Source organism: Danio rerio, chromosome 23 (assembly GCF_049306965.1).
Source record: "Danio rerio strain Tuebingen ecotype United States chromosome 23, GRCz12tu, whole genome shotgun sequence".
Classification (NCBI taxonomy): Eukaryota; Metazoa; Chordata; class Actinopteri; order Cypriniformes; family Danionidae; genus Danio; species Danio rerio.
Window position 1 is genome coordinate 10,006,169 of NC_133198.1, and position 22,089 is coordinate 10,028,257.

The window sequence follows — 22,089 nt, forward strand, 5'->3', positions numbered from 1 at the left end:
GTATCAATCACATGGCGTCCTTCTAGAGTAATCGCCTCCCACACAGGAATCGCTGGTTTGATCCCCGCTTGGAGCAGGGCTAATTGTATTATGATAAACTTTTGATTACCTTGGATTTTACCACAGTCATCAGTTGTGTAATGTAATATATCTTGTGTAAAAACTACAGTAATTGAGTAATTTGTTTATATTGCTGTTGTTGTATTACTACATGAATGAGTTGGTCAGTTGTGAACATTTGACATTATGGCAACACAGTGCTTTCCCACACTTTCACCAGAACAGGTCCTCATCGAGCTCTGATTTAGAAAGCTTCGAGTAACGAACCTTTTTCCGATACAATTGAGTCGAGCGCTTCACTGGTTCAGAAAGCTTCATTTTTACCTTCACTATCAAATAGAATTACCAATAGGACAACATTTTCTCATATTTAGCTACGACTCGGTCATCAGATCAGTCAACAACTCTCATAAGGAACTCCATTACCCAGCATTCCCCTAATTCCCCAGCTGCACCCATTTTTCCAATCAGCACACCTGCCATCAATTACTTAATTCCCCTCACCGTGATAGCACCTTTCCCAGGACCCTGCTCTTGTATATGATTCCTGCTGGTCTTATATACCCAGCTTTTGTGGCTCTAGATTTGTTCACATAGTCAGGCTGCAAGTGCTGCTAAGGTTTTATCTATATTCCATGTCTGACCCTACCTGTGTACCGCATACCTGGAATACATACCTAAATCATTGGTCTTGGATTACAGTGTACTTATCTGTCCTTCTACCCGTCACCAGTCTGTCCATTGCTGATCCGTTCTACCTGGAAGAGAGGGAGAACAAACATTATCCTTAAAGGGTTAGTTCACCCAAAATTGAAAAAAATCTTTAATTACTCAATCTTGCGTGATTAACACCTCATATTCAGGGTTAAATTTAAAAAAAAAATTTAATCTGAATCAAACTGATAGAAATATGGAAATCTCATGTTTTGCTATCCAGGCTTGACTGATCTACTGTATGTTTTATAACAATTTCTTTTTTTTTTTAAAGGAGCATCGGGACTGGATCACTGAGTACGTTTACATGGACACAATTGAATTCTAATGCGATTAAGACTGTACTTTGATTAAGAAATTATGTAAACAGTGATTTATTTTAGTTTTTTTTTATTGCTTTTGATTAATTTAATCAGATTAAGGTCATAACCGAACTAAAGAGAAATCGAATAAAGACATGTGGAGTTTGCTGATTTTAGTCGCATTATAGAAGTGCAATACAGGCATGTAAACCTCTTAATCGAAGTATTACCGCCATGTAGGACTTTTCGCCATGTTTTGCGACAGGATAGTCCACACACACTGCTATTTGACACTCTTTGCACCTACGGAGTCAGTGCAGACCACAGACACATGGATTGTGAAATGTGGAGGTTTTTGTTCTTCAGTTCAACTTGTGGTATGAACTTCCATTAAATCTACATTCTTCCAACAGTTCAAAGTTGCATCCATTATCTCGTTTGTCATAGGGGGCATGCATGAAATGTTCATGAATGAAAGTGAAAGTGCCAAACTGCGTTTGACAAATTAAAAATGAAATACCTGAAATTACATGAAACTCCGAAGGAAATGCGCTGTGACTTATCGGATTATGTGCTAAAACATGTAAATCAGGATCATAAAAGGAACATTCAAAAAGCCACTCATGTAAACACCCTAGTTTTATTATTCTCTTAATTAGATTAAGTAAATAATTACTGATGTCCATGAAAACGTAGTCACTGTGATTAGGATAACCAAATCCTGTTTACCAGAGCCTTAAACGGAACCAACAGTGTAGCCTACTGGTTTACTAAAGAATAACATGTTGGCAAAATACCGGTGGCCACAAACAGCCATTCAGGGCTCGAAATTGTGACCATTTTGGCCTGAAAATTAATCTATGCGACCCCATAATATATTTAGGAGCATTTGTGCAACTGCATATAATGGTTGTAGGGCGACCTGTTTTGATTTGAATTGCTCTTCACTGCTGCTGTATTGGTTCATTTTAGCTGTCAATCATTCAAGTCATTCCATTGTTCGATGACAGGGAAGGATCTTTAATAACCGCGGGAAATGCAAACGGCTGAAGAGTGAAAAGCAGTTTTGCAAACCCCACCTAAAGTTGAGGCGCAGATGAGAGTGATCAAGACATGGTGAATGTTGATCCGCCAGCTGAGATCAATCGAGTCGGAAAAGGTGCCCGAATCTCAATGCGTTGCATTCACCGCATGTTCAGCGCAAATATCCGCTAAATGTAAAATCTAATACTGTACGTATCATCGCCAAAGAAGCTCGCCTTTACAAAGTTTACACTGAAACTGCGGCTTATCCCAGGTGAAAAAAATATATAATTAAATGCAACTAAAATACACTTAAATACCCGCAAATACATTTTTAGTACATTGTTATTTTTTTGTGTTAAATAAAAGTTTCATGGTTTTACACTATAAATATACTAATTAAAAGTATGTTTATACTTCAGTTGGACTTTAGTACACTTGACAAAAGTATACCAAATACCAGTAATACTTAAATAAATTTTTTGTGTTCTACAATAAAGTACACTACAGAAAAAACATCCAAAAGACTTTTATTAGTGTGTTTTTCAAAAGTGTGCTTTAAATGCTTTAAACATTAGTTGATTTTAGTACACTGTTTACATAATAATCCTAAGTTTAAAATAAGTTAATATATAAAAAAATCTATTAGTAATTTATTGTAGTAGAAGTACATTTTCCCAAAAGTTGTACTTAAGAACACTTAATGCGAGTGCATTATTATCACTAACACTTAAATAGATTTTGAGTGTGGTATTTTTAAGTTTATATTAAATTGACTTTATTAAAAATCTATTAGTAATGTATTGTAGTAGAAGTACATTTTCCCAAAATGTCTTTACATTTCATATATGTGCTGTAATGTTGCATCTTATTTATATTTTTGTGTTCTCAGTTTTTGCTAAGTTTTTGTTCCCTTCCATAAGGTATTTTTTGGACTTGTGGTTTATTGCACAAAAATATTAAAGTGTTTTAATTTAGCACAGATGCTGTTTTCTTTGTACACACATCACATTATCCCAGGTAAAAAAAAAAAAAAAGTGCACTAAAATGCACTTTATTTAAGTATACTTAGTACATTTTTTAGTAATGTACTAAAAGTGCTCTATTTTCGCACACTAATTTTGTACTTAATGTACTAAAAGATAGTATTAATTATATGTTAAGATAAACTTAATACCATCTAAGTGCACTCAACTGTACTATTTTGAGACACCCAGAAATTGAACTAAAATGTGCTTTTAACATACTATTTCTGTATTTAAAAAAATATGTTTAGTTACAACTAGAAAAACACTTGAACCCTAATTTTAAACATTTAAATATATTTATGACTAATTTAAAGTCTGCCTCTGCCTGCTTATATATTGGCTCAGCTAATTCGTCTGCTTTTCCACTAACACAGAAAAATGAAAATCAGCTCATAAGGAGACTGAACATTTAAAAATGACACAAACTGAAACTAAAAATTTTAAAGAGTGATAGAAGTAAGATTTTTCTTACTTTTGTCTTTTCTTTCTTGAGATGTATATTATTTTGCTGTTTAGTAACTGATGACTGTTTTGCAGCTTTTAACCTTGAATTAAAGGATTTAATGTCTTTTGTTTGTTTTGTAGCAGAAATATTATTTATTAAATTGACATGCATATAAAAATAATAGTGCAAAATAAACATTTCTTATTGCAATGCTTCATTTTTGTTTGATGCTAACCATCAATTTATTTTTCGTAGCTTTTTATAGCAGATAACTTACATTCAAGCACATTCAAGGCAGCATGATGATGAGAAATGTAATTCATTGTTAGTATTATTGTCATCTTCGTCATCATTAATATTTTATAACTATTAGACATACCTTTTGGAATTATTGCACAGATATTGTCATCACAGCATTAGTTAGATAGTTGTTTCTGGGTTTTGTTAGTCCTAATTGGTGGTGTTATTTGCAGTGGAGCTCATTCATTTTTGATGGGTGCTCCTAAATTTTTTCTGGTGCTTCTAAATATTTGGGAGTTTAAGTTGGGAGCACTGGTGCTACCAAGTAAAAAAGTTAATTTCGAGCCCTGCCATTGTTTGTTTTAATGGTCAGAAACAGAAACGCTGCAGTCAACAAACATTTTACTTTTTTTTTTTTTTTTAGTTTGTTTCAACACAGTACAGCTTTGATATTTTCTTGTTGTATACCCTATCTCATGAGATGTGACATGCTTCATACAGGCTTCAAATATGAAGGAATTTACAGATCATTGGTAGCCATTAAGCATGTGATCATTCACTTTTCAAACAAAATCTTTTTAATTTATTTGGTTTATGTGGTTCAAAAATCTACCATTCTGATGTGATCAGGATAATCCTATTTTTTTTTTTTGGATCACTCAGATCCTTATCTGAGTTCAAGGTTTTGAATAACCCATAGTGCAGGTTTGATCCAAATCAAATATAAGATTGGATTACATAATCTGATCTTAATTCAAATTCTACTTTTGAAAAATGTATTTCTAAGATTTGAACTAATCTGTGATCCAAAATCCCTCTGGATTACTTTAGAAAAACTGGGCACAGAACACTGAGATATTTTTTTATGAAGTCTGAGAGCTCCCTCATTCTCCATAGACAGCAAAGGTCCTGACAGGTTAAGAGTCCAGAAAAGGACCAAAAACATTCTCAACACAGACCTTTGGTGATTTGTGAAAACATTTAACAAAATGACTATATCTGGGTGATATGACAAAAATCTCATATAACAATACAAGTCATCCCATATCCTCATAACGATATACTGTATATTACGGTATATCACTATTTCTGTAAATTCAATCAATTAATAATTACCCTAACCTGCCTAGTTAACCTAGTTAAGCCTTAAAATGTCCCTTTTAGGCTGTATAGAATTGTCTTGAAAAATATCTAGTAAAATATGTGCTATCATCATGGCAAAAATAAAATAAGTCAGTTATTAGAGATGAGTAATTAAAACTATTATGTTTAGAAATGTTTTGAAAAAGTCTTCTTAGAGGGTCTTCTTATGTACACTGTTGAAATCAATATTTCTGATTTCAAAAGTGTATATATATATATATATGTGTATATATATATGTGTATATATATATATATATATATTAGGGGTGTAAGGATTTATCGTTGAACGATTTATTGCGATGCAAAAATGTCACAATATGCATCGTGGCGTTACGACGATTTGATTACGATATGACGTCCGTTTTCTTTTATTAGTTGAGCTGTTTGCACGTGAGCTACGTTCCACCTGCTGTCGCACGTGAGTTCAGATTGCAGCAGCAGTAATGTTAGCAGACCAAGATGAGTGGAGTTGAAATAGAGGATGGCCCATCCTCTCAAAATCAGACGTCTGGCAACATTTCGGTTGTACAGTCATTGCTTTAGACTCGTCCGCTTTTTGACACGCATACTGGGTCAAACATAGCCTAAGTTTTAAAGTCTTCACAGTGATTTACATACTTTGCACAGCGACATGGATACCTCCTAATGGTGTTGAAAGAGTCACATACTGTATTTATAAGGTACAATTCACCCTAAAATATCATTCTGTCTTCATATAATGATGTATTGGCGGCCACAAAATCACACATGACGTGAGCTGACCATGAGCTGTTACTACAGAAGGCGGACAATAGCCCCTTTTACACAGTGATACCGGTAAATATCTGAAAAATTCCCGGAACGACTTTACCGGTATATTCAAAAAAAGTGCTGTTCACACAGGCGAGGACGTTACGGAATTTTTCCGGAAAAGACCGTTCACACATCCATTCCAACATAGTGGTAAATTCTGACATCATTCACCACAAATGAGCCTTAAACGGCTGCGCTTGTATTTGTAAACATTTGGCTACATTAAAAACTCTGTGGATGATCAGTATTGTGAACAACTTCGATGAAAACATATGGAGGATCACTTTCGCATGTCGAGATGTTCATAATATGTGTGTGCTGGCGTTCACGGCTGTTTCACAGGCACACGCAAAGCTTGAAGGTAAACAAACAGCGGCTTATCATAAGCATCTTATCGATGATTATTTACACGGTTGGCATTAAGACGAACATATAAACGTTATCTGACTAACATCTAGCAGCTAAATGCGTCTGGGAAAATATTCAAAGGCTTTTGTTCTCATAAACCGCATAAACGCGTCTGACTGTTCTGATTGGCTAAAGCAGACGTCTCACGTCAGCACGTTCTAGACGTGCACGCGCTCTTTCCGGCAATCTTCCTTCTGCATTCACACAGCGCAGCATTCCGGCAAATTACCGGTAATGTTACAACTTCTCTTTCCGGAAAATAGCCAGAACGAATTTACCGGTATTTTCAAGAAGGACCTGTTCACACATACAACCTTTCCGGAAAATTGCTGGTAATTTTCCGGAAAGGTCTGTAAGTGTGAAAGGGGCATATGATAGACGCGGGCGCGCGCATCTGCTTCAGTGAACAGAACCTGCAGGTTGTGACTAACGGGTAATAAAGTAGTAAACAACATTCAGTTTGTGGAACAGAGTAATCCTTCAGGAGCCGCGTGGGAAGTATGAACAGCAGTGGAAATGAAACCAAAAGCGTGCACATTATTTAAATAATCATATCGCATTTTAGAGTTATGATTACGACGAGCATGAACTCTTTTGAGTACATAGGTACACAAAAATGCACGTCAACATGATATACTTGATATCGCCGACATCAGCAACGCAGAGGAAATGGTAAACCTGTCTAAACTGCTGAAAAGAGCCACGACTGTCCTGTGTAATGAAAAGACGGCCACCCTGTCACTCATCATGCCCAACATGAAGACATCCATCCATAAAAACCTCTCAGACGGATACACATCAGTTCAGGATTATTTTATAAAACTGCTGATTACCTGGAAATGTAGATTGCACACACAAAAAACACAAGTGACCAAGCAAAGCCTTAAGCTCTTACTGTTAAATTCAATTGAATTGAATAATTTCAATAATATTTTATAATAAGTTTTTTAATTGCTTTATTTCCAGAGACAGTCCTGTTTAATTTATTTTCTTAAAGAAGGTTCGGTTTAACAAGTTGAAACAAAAGAAATACATAAAAAATTGTTTACTTGGTAATTAATTTATTTTGTAAATAAAATTTGCATTTCAGTTTAATTTTCAATTTTTATTCCAAATATCGTGATACATATCGAATCATGAACATTATATCGTGATACACATTATATGAAGACGTTAACGTGCTGTGTTAACTTGAGACTCTTATGGCAATATAATAAAAATAATACCTGTTAATCTATTCTCAAAGTTGGTTTGGGAGCTAGGGCTATTCTACACAAGCTATGTTGTCTTTCACCTTGATATAGCGCGAATGTATACCTGACCACTGAGCCGTCTGACAAAAAAGTGCCCTTCTGAATCAAATTAGCAGGATGCCTGATCTTAACTGCAGTTCGGCAGTTTTACTTTAACTCATTAACATTTTATTTATGCCACCGTGACAAGCTAGAGTATTAGACGCAAATAAGGAGTAAGGGCTGGTGAGAGTGTTATGGATTTTATAACACATGCCGAATAGAAAGAAAAAAACTTCCGCATTTCGCGATGTGTGTGTGCGGTCCTTTTACTGACAGCCGCATGTGTGGATCTTGTGGGAAAATATTGCAAAAAGTCCTGCATGACGGTAATAGTTTGATTGCGGTGTTTACTTAAATAATGACCCATTAGATCAAAAATTACTGTTAAAAAAATTGAGCTTATGTAGGCCTACAGTTCAAAATTCATGTTTAACTGAATAAAAAGTTAGTAAACACAAGTACATCTTATTGAACATCATTTATTTTCATCACCAATTATCATTGAGTAGTTTCTCAAGCAGTTTGGGATGCATTTTGGAAACAGGAGATAAGCCCCTGGTGTAATGCGCCACCTGGCTTGAGAAACCCGTTCTCAAAGACATTATTTGGGTAGCACATTTTCTGAATGCCTTTGGCAGAATTCCAACGAGCCATTTTAATCTAGATTATTCCGAGATTAGAAATACTGTATATCATCTGCTACACCCACCCCCTTCCTCCCGGTCCTCGGCCTTCCATACGAGTAAAGCGCCGTGATTTCCGTTTGCATAGAGCATCAGTTCAGCTTATTCTGGCCCTGCATGTGTTTAACGTTCAAAGAAATACAGCTGAGGACTGAATCATTAGCCCCCGTGTTTATTTTTTTCTTCAATGTCTGTTTAACAGAGAGAAGATTTCTTCAACACATTTCTGAACATAATAGTTTTAATAACTCATTTTTAATAACTGATTTATTTTATCTTTGCCATGATGACAGTAAATAATATTTGACTAGATATTTTTCAAGAAACTTTTATACAGCTTAAAGTGACATTTAAAGGATTAACAAGGTTAATTAGGCAAGTTATTGTATAGCAATGGTTTCAGGAAAAATATAGCTTAAAAGGGCTTTTAAACTTAAAATAGTTTTTAGAAAATTAAAAACTGCTTTTATTCCAGTCAATATAAAATAAATAATACTTTATCCAGAAGAAAAAATATTATCAGACATACTGTGAAAATTCCCTTGCTCTGTTATAATTTTGGAAATATTTAAAAAAAATAAAAAGGTGGGCTAATAATTCTGACTTCAACTGTATGTTACAAAATTTTATATTCATAAAGTATTTGTTAAAAAAGCAAGTAATTTATTCATTCATTCATTTTCTTTTCGGTTTAGTCCTTTAATTAATCTGGGGTCGCCACAGCGGAATAAACCACCGAGACTAAAAACTCTGACTTGCAAATCCTAAATTTATTTATAGATTTACAAATTTTCTTTATTTTGGTTTATTTTAAACCGCGTACCAACATGTTCTGAGCTGCTAGAACTTTAACTGTACTTTCGGTCTCTCTCTCTCGCTCTCCCTCTCTCTAAAAAGGGCATGTCACTCCACGTGATACTGAGCATTACAAGAAAAGCACCTGATAAGAACAAAAGTTTGCGACATGAACATGTAGCCATCTGAAAGCTCTGTCAGCTCATGCAGAAAGGTCAGTTCACTCATTTTGTGTCGTATTACTGTTGTAATTTTTATCATTTACCTAGATATTAACCAAAACAAATCCATATTGAATTTATAGGCAATTGTATATGTACAAAGATTTCAAAACTTAGAGATTCTATAGCAACGGCAGACAGATATTTGGTTGGCTAATAAAATGCAGCCTACAGCAGATTTTATTTATTTATTCATTTTTTTCCTCTTCTAGGAAAGCACACCACGAAACATGCCCCCTTCAGCCAGCACAAACCTGGGCTACACCCCTCCAGATGGAGGCTGGGGTTGGGCTGTGGTGTTTGGATCGTTTATCTCCATCGGCTTCTCCTACGCCTTCCCCAAATCCCTCACCATCTACTTCAAAGAAATCCAGGAGTATTTCTCCATCTCCTACAGCCAGATCGCCTGGGTCTCCTCCATTATGCTGGCGACCATGTATGCAGGAGGTTAGAAATGAGTTTAGAGTATTTAATTTGGTAAAATGACTTTACTGAGGTAACCAAACGTCTCTTTCTTTTTCACGGGAGAGCACCACATTTCAGCTCTATTTTATTGTGGAATATGCTAATTAATTTTACCAAAAACTAGCTGAGCTAGTACCTTAATATGCTGTCACGCCAAAATAGACTACTTCATTGTAGCAAATCATGTTGTATAGTATTTATTAAAACAAAAAAGCAAAACAAAAAGCATACACAATTACCGTCCAATCACATTTTCCATATTAACAACGCCAGTGTTTTTTTAAACGAAAGTATGGAGAAGTTTAATCTTCAGTTCACACAATGAAAAAAAATTTATGAATATTATTTATTTACCTATTTATGTGTTTATTTATTTATTTATCTATTTTTGTACAGCTAATCGATTTACGATTTGTGTTTTAATTATTTTTTGTTCTACAAACTGTTTCTTCCGAATTAAAAAAAACTTGACATTTTGTCATCTAGAACAAGGGTTCCCAAACTTTTCAGCTCGTGACCCCAAAATAACAATTCCAGTGACTTGCGACCCCAGGGTGGCTATAAACTAGGGCTGCTTGATTATGAGAAAAATCAAAATCATTATTATTAAGGTCATAATTGTAATCACGATTATTCAAAACGATATAGAGTTGAAGTCAAAATGATTAGCTTTCAAGTGAATTAAAAAAAAAATTTAAAATCCTAAACGATGTTGAACAGGGCAAGGGATTTTTCGCAGTATTTTCTCTAACATTTTTTTCTTCTTGAGAAATTCTTATTTGTTTTATTTTGTCTAGAATAAAAGCAGGTTTAAATATTTTTAAAACTATTTTAAGACGATTATTATTAGCCCCTTAAGCTATATATATTTTTTTGATTGTCTGCAGAAGAAACGACTGTTATACAATGACTTGCCTAATTACTATAACCAACCTAGTTAAGCCTTTAAATTGCACTTTAAGCTGAATGCTAGTATCCTGAAAAAAATCTAGTAAAATATTATGTACTGTCATCATTGCAGAGAGAAAAGAAATCAGTTATTAGAAATGAGTTTTTAAAACTATTATGTTTAGAAATGTGTTGAAAAAAATCTTCTTTTGCGTTAAACAGAAGTTATGGGGAAAAATATAAAGGGTCGCTAATAATTCAGAAGGAATATTAATTCTGACTTTTACTGTATATATACAGTTATTTTCCTCCCTGTAAACAAATGTGTAAAACTGAAAAGTCGGCGGTATATGATTATCAATTGTCATTTTAATTCGATTAATGTTTTTTCATAATCGTTAGAAGCCAAAATTTAAATCGAAACTGAATTTAGATTAATTGCACAGCCCTATTATAAACATACAAACATTGCACAAAACGAAGAACACACACTAATAGGTACTATATAAACAAGCTTATTGACAACGCAAAGTGTAAGTCTAACAATCATATATTTTTTATAGTCATTATTCATTTGTGTCATATTAATATAGTATTAATTAAATGGTGGGCATAATGTTTACAGCACAAGATTATTCTTGGTTTAATTTTGGAGATTGTACTCCACGTTTAGTCACAGCCTTTATTTTTAATATGGTGAGTGCTATAAATGTGTCAAAGTATAACGTTGTGCCGTATAATCAATCTGCTGCAACTAACACTATTGCTGCACTGTAAAACCCAACAGTCAACTTTATCAAAAGAAATAGGCGTAGTTAACTCAAAATTGATTGAAAGTTAATTCTACTCAATAGAAAAGAGTATTAAAGGTAATGAGTTAATTAAAACCTCATTACTTCAACTTAAATGAGTAAGCTCACAGTACTCTATAGATTAGGTTTTTTTTTTAACTCAAATGGTTTGAGTTGCCTTAACGTATTGGGTTTTACTGTGCTCAAATTGCTTCGTTTACTCAAATGGATTAAGTTCACAGTACTCATTAGGATTAGTTTTTGAACTTAAATGGTTTGTTGCAATCAGTTTCCTCAAATGGTTTGATTTACCTAATGTTTTGGGTTTTACAGTGTGTGTCATTTATCCATTGTAATAACCCCAATCTAATACAAAAAGAGTTGAATGGCTGATGGTTTAATATTTGCGTGTTGTTGTTTTTTTATGTAACTATTAACAACTAGATTTACCTTTGTAGCTATGGGTAAAATCTGGTAATTCTAATTGTTTAATAACATATATATTTTTGGAAGTCACCAACCGACTTCTTTTTTCTGGGGGAAATGCTCTAAAATGTTCTAAACCTTTACACAATAAAACAAATATTAACATTTTACTGAAGCACATAAATACTAATCTAGAAAAACTGATAATTTTCATGTTTATTTTGTTTAAATTGCTTTGTTAATGATTTAAAGTTGCACTATTTCATTTTTGAGTGTGAGTGCACATAATCTTTTGGAAAGCGGCGCCAATGCTTTGCTTTCCAGGTACTCCCACATTCAAGCAAAGATCCATGTTTGCTAGAGTAACCAAATAACAGGAGGAGCCAAAATCAAAGATTACTTTGTCCTCATGGTTTCACAATGACCCTTGTCAGTTTTTGTAGTGTAGTTTAGTATTTAGTATGGTTTCATGCCAAGGTTTTATTTACAGATCAAAGTTTAATGAGTTCATGACATAATAAGGGCTGTGCATTTTCTCTTTCTCTTGCTCTCTCTCCTTGTAGGACCTGTGAGCAGTATTTTGGTTAACCGATATGGGAGCCGTCCTGTGGTGATTGCTGGTGGGCTTATGGTTGGGGTTGCTATGGTAACGGCTTCTTTTGGCACCAGCATTTTGCATTTGTATTTATGCGTTGGAGTCATTGGAGGTACTTCTTTTAATATTTCATTTAGACTTATTCAGATTGATCACAATCCTTTCCCTTCATGTCACAAGGTTCTACAAAAAACATGCTAGATTCTGATTGGTCTATGTCAGTGTGCTGGGGTTCCTCCCCTGTGTGTTTGATTATTACAAACTCAAGGTCAAAGCTGTCTGTTAGGTCAGAGAATATTCAGTGATAATTCAAGCTCTGTGTTGAATCTGGTCTTTTTGTTCTACAGTTTTGAAAAACATGGCATTCATAGCCTTTTATATTAAAAAATCTGAGATCCAATCCTGTTCAAACTGTTCTACTGAACTATTATTTGAATTAATCACTTCATTTTTTTTGTTTTGTTTATAAGTAAACCATGATATTTTTTAAGCTAAGACAGAGCAGCTTTCCGAGAGATGGGTTGCGGCTGGAAGGGCATCCGCTGCGACCACCGATTAATAAAGGGACTAAGCCGACAAGAAAATGAATGAATGAAAGACAGAGCAGCATTTTCCTAAATGCGCACTCTGGCTACTTTATCATGCACACCTTGCTAGTATTGGTTTCGACCCCATTTTTGTCTTGAAAGCTGCCTTAATATTTTAGATAATTACAACAAATATTGATCACTTAACCCTTTTGAGGTTAAAATTCATGTATTGGGATGTCTAACATGAATATGGACAAATCTGAAAGCAAAACACGGTTTTAGTTTTTTAAAACAAAGAAACAAAAACAAATATTAACTTTTACTCAAACACATAACTATAAATCAAAGGCATAAAAAGAGAGGCATTGATTCACTCCGCAGACATTTTAGTCCATATTGACATGACTGTATCACACATCTGCAAGTGTATGCCTAGTGAAAATGAACAGTCTAGAAATTCAAGAATGTCATGCAAATAAACACTGAGATTTAAAAAACCTAGCCTGTAGACATCTGCACATAATTGTCTATTTAGAAATCACGCAGTGCATTCCAAACAGGATATATCGCCCTCTGAAGGCTAGGCATGGCTAACATGAAACTGACATTTTGACACCGCGTCGAGATCCTCAAGTGTAAGTGTTTCGAAACACCAGGTCATGTGACTAAAGCAATTCAAAGCTCTGTCATTTCAGAAGCCTTTCGAGACTTGGCGAAACTGCGTTTGACTGACAGAAAAATTTAATGTAGCCCAGTGGACCGTGCATGTGCAGAAAGTTACTTTGCTGCAAATGGCCCGGGTTCGAATCTCGACTTGTACAAATACTCTTCAATTACGACTTGATGTATTTTAATAATGTTACTGTTTTATGACCAAATTAAGACATGTTTATTTACAAAGTGTTCATTTGGATGTCAGACCAAACAAAAGATGTTACAAGAACAGAGCATTTAAAAACAAACATGTATAGCTGCATCATCCTGGATTCTAACCCATTATTTCTGCAACTCTCACCGCTTCGCTAAATTACTTGAAACCTTAACTCTACAACGTGGGGTTTAAAACCTCAATCTGCTTAATTGTTTCTTTGCTGAAGCTCTTTCAGAGCAATACATAAATGACCACTACTGTAGGTGTCACTATAGAGTGGGGTTTTGAAAGCTTCGAAGCCTCGACACATTTGCTTCAACTTGTTTCAGTATTTCATGAAGCCTCTATGAAAGGCAATTCAGAATGAGGCATTTTGAAGGGTACAACTAATGGATACTTAGTTCCCTCATGATCAATGGTTGATGGCAGTTGATTGGTTTCACACACTGGGTTCTATCCAGAAAGATTTATTCTTTATAGGTGTTAAACTCAGTTTTTAAAGGGCCATAGCTCTGTACGGCATAGCTTTAACCACAAGTAAACACACATGATCAAACTAACTGAGTCTTTCAGACTTGTTTAAAATATACAGGCAGGGGCGAACTAGCCATAGGGAGCACCAGGACATTTCCCGGTGCCTGACAATCAATTTGGCCTGCCACCATGACTCTGAACTGCTGCGTAACACCCCCCAACCTATGGCCCGCTAATTAATCACCTTTTCTCCATTCCGATGCTCTGTTTAAACTTCAACAGATCATCTTGACCACAACTACAAAATTGCCCAAATCTATTATGTGACTCAGGGGGGCCTGCAGGATTTTATTCGAAGGTACGCCCAGTTCCCAACCGCCCCGCCCCCTTCCCCCTATCTTATCAAGAAACACTGATGCTTACTGTCAAAGGCAACATTAAGGATATTCGTTAAGACATTCATCTATTCGTTTCCTTTTTAAAACTAATATATTTTCTTTAAAATCTAAATTTAATAAAAGCACATCAGCACAAAGGAAAAAACAGATGCTCAAGACGTAATCTTTAAAATGATGACATATTTAAAAAATTGAAAATATATGACAGAAGATTGTGATACAAAACAATTAGTGAAGCATTAATTAAATCCTTACTTACACTGACTGAAAATCATCCACACACACAGTTGAGTGGTGGACGGGCTCAAACAAAAGTATATTTTTCTTGGAAAAAATATCTTTTCAAAACGAATTCCGTATATAGTTTGTCTCTTTGTTTAAATATTTTTCTTGGTCAGTTATCTTCTAGATACAATAGAGGAATGAATAACATTTAAGGTGAAGTGCTTCAAAACCAATCCGCTATTCTTTATGCCGAATCACAAACTGAATTGTCAAATAAAATAATAATCTAGCCTAAATAAAATGAAAGGGAAATATTCAGTTTCAAAGATGCCTATATTAAACTGTTTTCCATAATGCGGCGGTCAATTACACTTTAATTCATTTAATTTAATCAAGTTATTTGAATGAGCAGGACAGGCGTTTACAAAGTATTCACAAATGTTCCCACATTACCTCGGTGGAACAAACTTGGTTGGAAGAGTGAGAAAACTCAAACTCGTTGTGGGAATGGAGATGTCTGCTTATTTATGCCAGTCTGTCAGACAAAAAAGTCTGATGAAAGAGACAGTTCCCCTAGCAGTTGTTGATGATGAGACTCCACCCCGTGCGGGAGATCAGTATTTGTATCATCAGTTTTAGGCCTTTTGACTAATGTCTCAATTAGGTTTATCTGTTTAAAGAGTGTTTACTCATTTTGAACCTTGTTTTAAACAATAGCTATCTGAATTGTAATTTTTAGGTGGGGAAAAACCGCCAGCAAAGCTAAAGCCAACAGATTTCTTTACCCATTTTTCTTCCCACCGTGCAAGTACACACACACTTTAAAACACACAAACACACACCTTTATTTATTCTCATTCTCTCTTGCTTTGTCAATATACCGTAGTGTATACTAGAGCTGCACGATTCTGGCTAAAATGAGAATCACTATTTTTTTTTGCTTAAATAAAGATCACGATTTTCTCACGATTCTGTAGATGTAAAATGAAGGTATGGTAAAAACAAACATATGGCACAACATCAATAATAATATTATGTGTAGGTCTACTGGTTTCTATAAATAATTCTATTCTACTTATAATAATTCTGATGATGAATTATTACGTTTGAGATATATGCTTGCAATCTGTCATATTAGACCATTTTATTCACTGGTAAAATCAGACATTTGCCATTATCAGATTATATTCAACAATATATAGGCTAGATTAGTTATACTGACACTGTAAACATTTATTTTCATGCACAACTGTGGGTTCGCTATGAAAGAAAAAGCATATCAAATGCTTATCGTGATCATAACTCTAAAATGCGATATGATCATTTAAATGACGTGCACACTTTCGGTTTCATTTTGACTGCTAAGAGCTTCTTCATACTTCGCGCGCGGCTCCCAAACGATCACTCTGTGCCACAAACGTAATATTATTTACAACTGTATTACCTGTTACTCGCTACATATGCAGGTTCTGTTCACTAAAGAAGACACTTGCGCGTCTATCATTAAGTAGAGTGCGCGCGCGCCCTCTCTGTGATAACAGCTCACGGTCAGCAGCTCACGTCACGTGTGATTTCCCAGCCGCGAAAACATCATTATTTTAAGACAAAAACGACATTTTTAGGTGAATTATACCTTATAAATACAGTATGTGACTCATTCAACATCATTTGGAGGTGTCAATGTCACTGAGCAACGTGTGTGAAACAATGAAAAGATTCGTGCGGCTGCCTTTTCTTCTCTCCTGAACTTGCGATCTTTTAACGATTAATTGTGCAGCTCTAGTGTATACTGTTAATTATTTAATTTAAATTATGTAATAAATAAATAAAAAAGCGGCATTAATTCCCACCCTCTCATGGTAGGTACGCAAAGTGCGTACAGCCGTATGCAGGCGCAACTAGTGTGACTGATATTCACATGGGTGAGCAGTTAAATAGGAGTACCAAATAACCTGAGCAGTGAGTCTGAAATCTTCTGTAACATCAGGAAAAATAAAAAATACTGACCTCAAGTCTTTTTTCTGGTCTCATTAAATAAATATTTGGTCCCACATTATATGTGGCCTTAAATAATATGTACTTATTGAGTAAATACATGTTTACATTGTATTTATCACTGGTTAAATACCTGCATGTAGTTACATGTGTATTTCATTTCTGTATCTACATTTGTAATTACACTGTTGTCCACCCTTTACACCTTAACCTAAACCTACCCATCCTACCAAACCTGTTCCTAACCTTACCCGAGTCTCACCTCAAGAGCACCAGAAGTGTTCTTCAATACATTATGTACATATTTATTTGCGTGTTTAGTTTATGATGCAAGTAGGCCACCTAATATAAAGTGGGATTGGATATTTTGTGTATTTTTAAGAGACTTTTTTTTAACTTTACTCAAGTAATGAACTTTTTACCAGAGTAATATGTCATCAAGGTATCTATTCTTGTCAAATGTTAACTACTGCACATAAAACTGCTTTTGCTTTACAGGCTTTGGCTTGGCTTTTAACCTGCAACCAGCTCTTACAATAATCGGCAAGTACTTTCTTGTCAAAAGGCCAATGGCAAATGGTATAGCAATGGCGGGCAGCCCAGTCTTCCTGTCCACCCTGGCTCCAGTCAACCAATTTCTTTTTGACCAGTTTGGATGGCGAGGAAGCGTCTTCATCCTCGGAGGAGTGCTGTTCAACTGCTGCGTAGCTGGATCTCTAATGAGACCCATCAAAATCCCAGTGAGCAAAACCACTGAAGACAACATCAGCCCTCAGACAGCAGGACAAGACGAGTCCAAACCCTCAGGCTGTTCTTCAAAGCTCAACCAATTCATAGACATCTCTCTCTTCAAGCACAGAGGCTTCCTCATCTATCTGGTAGGAAATGTACTCATGTTTTTTGGATTTTTTGCCCCTGTGGTCTTCTTGGCACCCTATGCCAAGCATCAGGGAGTAGACGAGTACTCTGCAGCATTCCTGCTCTCTATATTTGCCCTTGTAGACATGTTTGCACGACCAGGAACCGGTTTGGTTGCCAACACTAAATGGATCAGACCCAAGATCCAGTATTTCTTCAGTTTTGCTGTGACATATAATGGTTTGTGCCATTTAATGTGCCCACTTTTACCAGGTTACATAGGCCTGGTGGTTTACGCGGTGTTATTTGGCCTGGCTTTTGGCATGGTTTGCGCTCTTTTGTTTGAGGTACTCATGGATTTGGTTGGAGCTCAACGGTTCTCCAGTGCGGTTGGACTTGCTACGATTATAGAGTGTGGACCCGTCCTGCTGGGGCCACCAATATCTGGTGAGTTCAACGATTGGTGTACTTCTCTCTGATATAATGTTCAGGATGTTTATTAACAATAAGTATGGCATAAAGCAATTTATACAAGTAAACCTGAAGATTATTCACAGATCTCTTTTTTTTTAGGTTTACTGGTCGACATCTTCATGGATTATAAATACATGTACTTTGCTTGTGGCATGATGATGCTGGCTGGAGGTGTCTTCCTCTTCATTATGAACTATTACAACTACAGATGGTTAAAAAAGGAGGAAAAACAGAGAAATGCAGAAGAGCTACAGATCTTCTCAACCAAAGAACTTGGCGCCATTGATGAAGAGATCAAACTTAGTATTGAGGAGAAGCTTAAAGACTAGAGCTGCAAATACCATTGAATCTGTCCTCTTTTCTTTAAGAAACTTCCATCTATCCATCCATCTATCTAGAACAGGGGTCACCAAACTTGTTCCTGGAGAGCTGGTGCCCTGCTGAGTTTAGCTCGAACCCCTTAATCAAACTCATCTGAACAAGCTAATCAAGGTCTTAGGTATACGTGATTTCTCCAGACAGGTATTTTGAGGCAGGTTGGAGTTAAATTCTGCAGGAACACCAGCCCTCCAAGAACAAGACTGGTGTTTTAAAGATTAAATTGGTTTATAATATTACCTTTGAGACTTTTGCTAAGAAAAAGGTCAATTATAATGTGCAAACCAATCCTAGCACCAGGGAAAACACTACAGCATTTAATAATATATATATAAGGGCCAGGGGCGGACTGGCCATCTGGCAATTCTGGCAAATGCCAGAAGGGCCGGACCATTTTTTAAATGTGGGCCGGTCAGCTATTTTTTTAATTAATTTTTTTATAAGTTTTGTTTTTACATGCAGGCAGCTTTTATCTCTTGTTAGATGTGAGTATTATGATGATGATGATGATTATAGTAGTAATAATAATAATAAATGTTAAGCATTGGCCCAATCGGCAATGACCGACTGGTTTTGAGATGGGCCGACCCAATTAGAGGTTATGCTGCGTAAAACATATGCTGGGTAAGTTGGCGGTTTTTCCGCTGTGGCGATCCCTGATTAATAAAGGGACAAAGCCGAAAAGATAATGAATGAATGAAATGATTGCATAGATAAATTTGTTATAAATAGGTTATTTTTGTTCCAGTCACATGCATTAAATGTTTAAATATCTATCATATGTGGTACTGCTTATATTATTTCACCATCTGTACACCAATATAAGTAGTGAATGTGCGTGTTCGTGCATGGGGCTGTGTCGGTGTGGTAATGTGGGCTGGTGTGGCTACAGTGCCAGGGCTGATTTTTAGTCCCAGTCCGCCCCTGATAAGGGCTGTGCAATTAATCGAAAATCCGGTTTCGATTTCGGCTTCAAACATTTATGAAAAACCATTAATAAAATGACTAAAAGCATGTACCGTAATGTAACGTCTGCAGCACAGGATTCTGCAATCATCATGCACTGATCATTCATTGATGTACGTTTGAATCATTTATATTTTTTTAAAAGCGCGAAAGAGCACATGCTCTTGTGTGTGCGCACTGCGTTTACCCTCGGACAGGCTTGGAGACAAGCAGAGCACACACATCTAACGCCATCTTAATGTGAGCGCTTTAATGGTCAAACACATGCACATTTGTGTCAGAGCGTGGTGTTTAGTGATTATTCAAATTAACCCTCATTTGTGTAATAAACAAACAAGATGAGAATCAAAAGACATGTGTAAGAGAAACCATATGAGAGCCGCACTATTCCTAAAGTGACAGTGCAGCCAACTGTTTTTATCATTAAAACAACAAATAAAGAAAATCCCTCGCTGCTCTTGACTGAAGGACTTTTGTGGGCAAAGTTTTTTCTAACAGTAAAGATGCTTAAAGCACATTTTAAACATAACAGATTCATAAACTCATTTATTTTATCTTTGCTATGATGACAGTACATTATATTTTACTAGATATTTTTCAAGACACTTCTATTCAGCTTAAAGTAACAATGAAAGGCTTAATTAGGGTAATTAGTTACAGTAATAATGATAAGTAACAGTATTAGTAACAGTGGTTTCTTCTGCAAACAATCAAAAAAATACACTGCTTAAAGGGGCTAATAATATTGAGCTATCGGAATAGGTATTAAAATATTTAAACCTGCTTTTATTTAAATAAAACAAATAAGACTTTCTCCAGAAGAAATATTATTATAGGAAATACTGTGAACAGTTCCTCTGTTAAACATCATTTGGGAAATATTTATATATAAAAAATATTCACAAAAGGGCGAATAGTTTTGACTTCAACTGAAAATCGTTTTGAATAATCGTGATTACAATTATGACCAAAATAGTTGTGATTATGATTTTTCCAATAATCGAGCAGCGCTAATATATATGCGCTATAAAACTGCAGGTTAACTATGTTTATGTATAATAATTTCTATCTGACTGTAACTTTAACTTCATTAAAGCTGCTTTGAAACAATAATTATTGTAAATCACAAAGGAGAAAACAGCACGCATGATGACGTTATAGGACATAAACTCCATTTGTAGTGTCCACACGACCACTGTATCCAGAGTTTTGGAAAATCTTCATGCCGGAGTTTCGATTTCAGTCACCTATCAGTGTGTTTTTGTGGGGACAAATAGCGAAACTAGGGCTGGGCGATTTTTTTTGATTAATTAGAATTTACTTTTTAATACGATTTTATTTCATATTAAATCGAGATATCGAAAATTTTTTTTAATAAAAATATTAGATATGTCATAATTGCACCAATGCGCTTTGGTTCACTCTCTGTATGAAGCAGGTCGCACACCAGAAGCGCCGCTCGGTGACGCGCCGTGCAGTTCATATTTCAGCCACGCCACAGAGCGCCATCTGATTAGTTTTATGTTAAATGTCATGCAAATGTGCGCGTCTGGTGTGTGAAACTTTCAACTGTCATGTGCGCGCCATGTTGCGGCGCTTCTGATGTGCGACCTGCTTGACTGCCTGTCTGGGTTTCAATCATGGTAGTGACGGACTGAACACAGAGACTGGACAGGCTAATTTAAACCCAATGCATGAAGTTGTGGGCGAGCATCGCAGAGTGCAAATACAACAATTACAATCATATAAATATCATTTAAGTGTCTTCAGTTGCGTTTTTTTTCTATTGTTAATACCCTTGCATCAAACGCGCTGTGGTCCACTCTTTTGCTAAAACCGCACCGATCTTATAGTTCGTACCGCTCTGATCTTAGCTTGGTGAGAGAGTGATGCAAAGCGCATCAAATGATCGGTATTTAAAAGGGGGGAAAAAGAGAATAAATATATTATTTTATATTAGACACACATCTGGTGCTTTTATTTGCTCCTGCTAAACGTCCACAACTTCACGCATTGGGTTAAATTAGGCTTTACATTTTCCATGACAGCCAATCTTTCTTAGGCTCAGCAAAACTTGCAAAAAATACCTCTGCATTCCTGCAACTGCAATATTGACACAAATATTTTTTTTTATTCAAATCTTCTGCAGCGATATTCAACTTGTGAATTTGTTTTACATTTATTGACATCTTGTTGACCAATTTATATATGGCATGACCATTAAAAATACAATGTTCCTTAACCAGATGGTTTGTCAAGTTACTTATAAAGAGAATGTTACTTCAGTCATGTTGTTGTAATGTTTTAAGTTGACTAGTTACACAATAAAAAAAATCGAAATCGAAATCGTGAATCGGTCAAACTTTATAAAAAAATAAGCGAAACCATGTCAAAAATGCATTTTTGAAAATTACCTGTGTTTGTGTAGACGGCCTGAAACCCTGCATTGGGAAATGCAAACAATTTGGCCCAAGAGGTTATATTTAATTACTTGCTCTTATGTGCTGAAATACTTAACACTTTCCTTTACTTTAGATATAATAAGCTACATCTTTAAATTAAGGGGAATCACCTAATAAGTGTCACAAAGCCTATGGGGAAAAATT

The 22,089-nt window shown here is 35.5% G+C and overlaps 1 protein-coding gene across 4 annotated transcripts; it reads left to right on the forward strand.

Moving 5' to 3' along the window:
• Positions 1 to 580: 580 nt before the first annotated feature.
• slc16a7 (solute carrier family 16 member 7) lies at positions 581 to 21,744 on the forward strand. 4 transcript variants are annotated; one of them, XM_073938709.1, is made up of 7 exons: positions 581 to 664; positions 794 to 854; positions 9,031 to 9,142; positions 9,362 to 9,596; positions 12,283 to 12,426; positions 17,306 to 18,112; positions 18,239 to 21,737. In XM_073938709.1, the coding sequence occupies exons 4-7, from the start codon at positions 9,380 to 9,382 to the stop codon at positions 18,466 to 18,468; spliced, it is 1,398 nt and encodes a 465-aa protein (XP_073794810.1). In that variant the 5' UTR covers positions 581 to 664; positions 794 to 854; positions 9,031 to 9,142; positions 9,362 to 9,379; the 3' UTR covers positions 18,469 to 21,737.
• Positions 21,745 to 22,089: the final 345 nt, after the last annotated feature.

Coding starts and splice junctions, on each gene's coding strand:
- slc16a7 (XM_073938709.1), top strand. CDS start 9,380: ATGCCCCCTTCAGCCAGCACAAACCTGGGCTACACCCCTCCAGATGGA. Junction 12,427..17,305: donor ATGCGTTGGAGTCATTGGAG/GTACTTCTTTTA, acceptor TTTGCTTTACAG/GCTTTGGCTTGGCTTTTAAC. Junction 18,113..18,238: donor GCTGGGGCCACCAATATCTG/GTGAGTTCAACG, acceptor CTTTTTTTTTAG/GTTTACTGGTCGACATCTTC.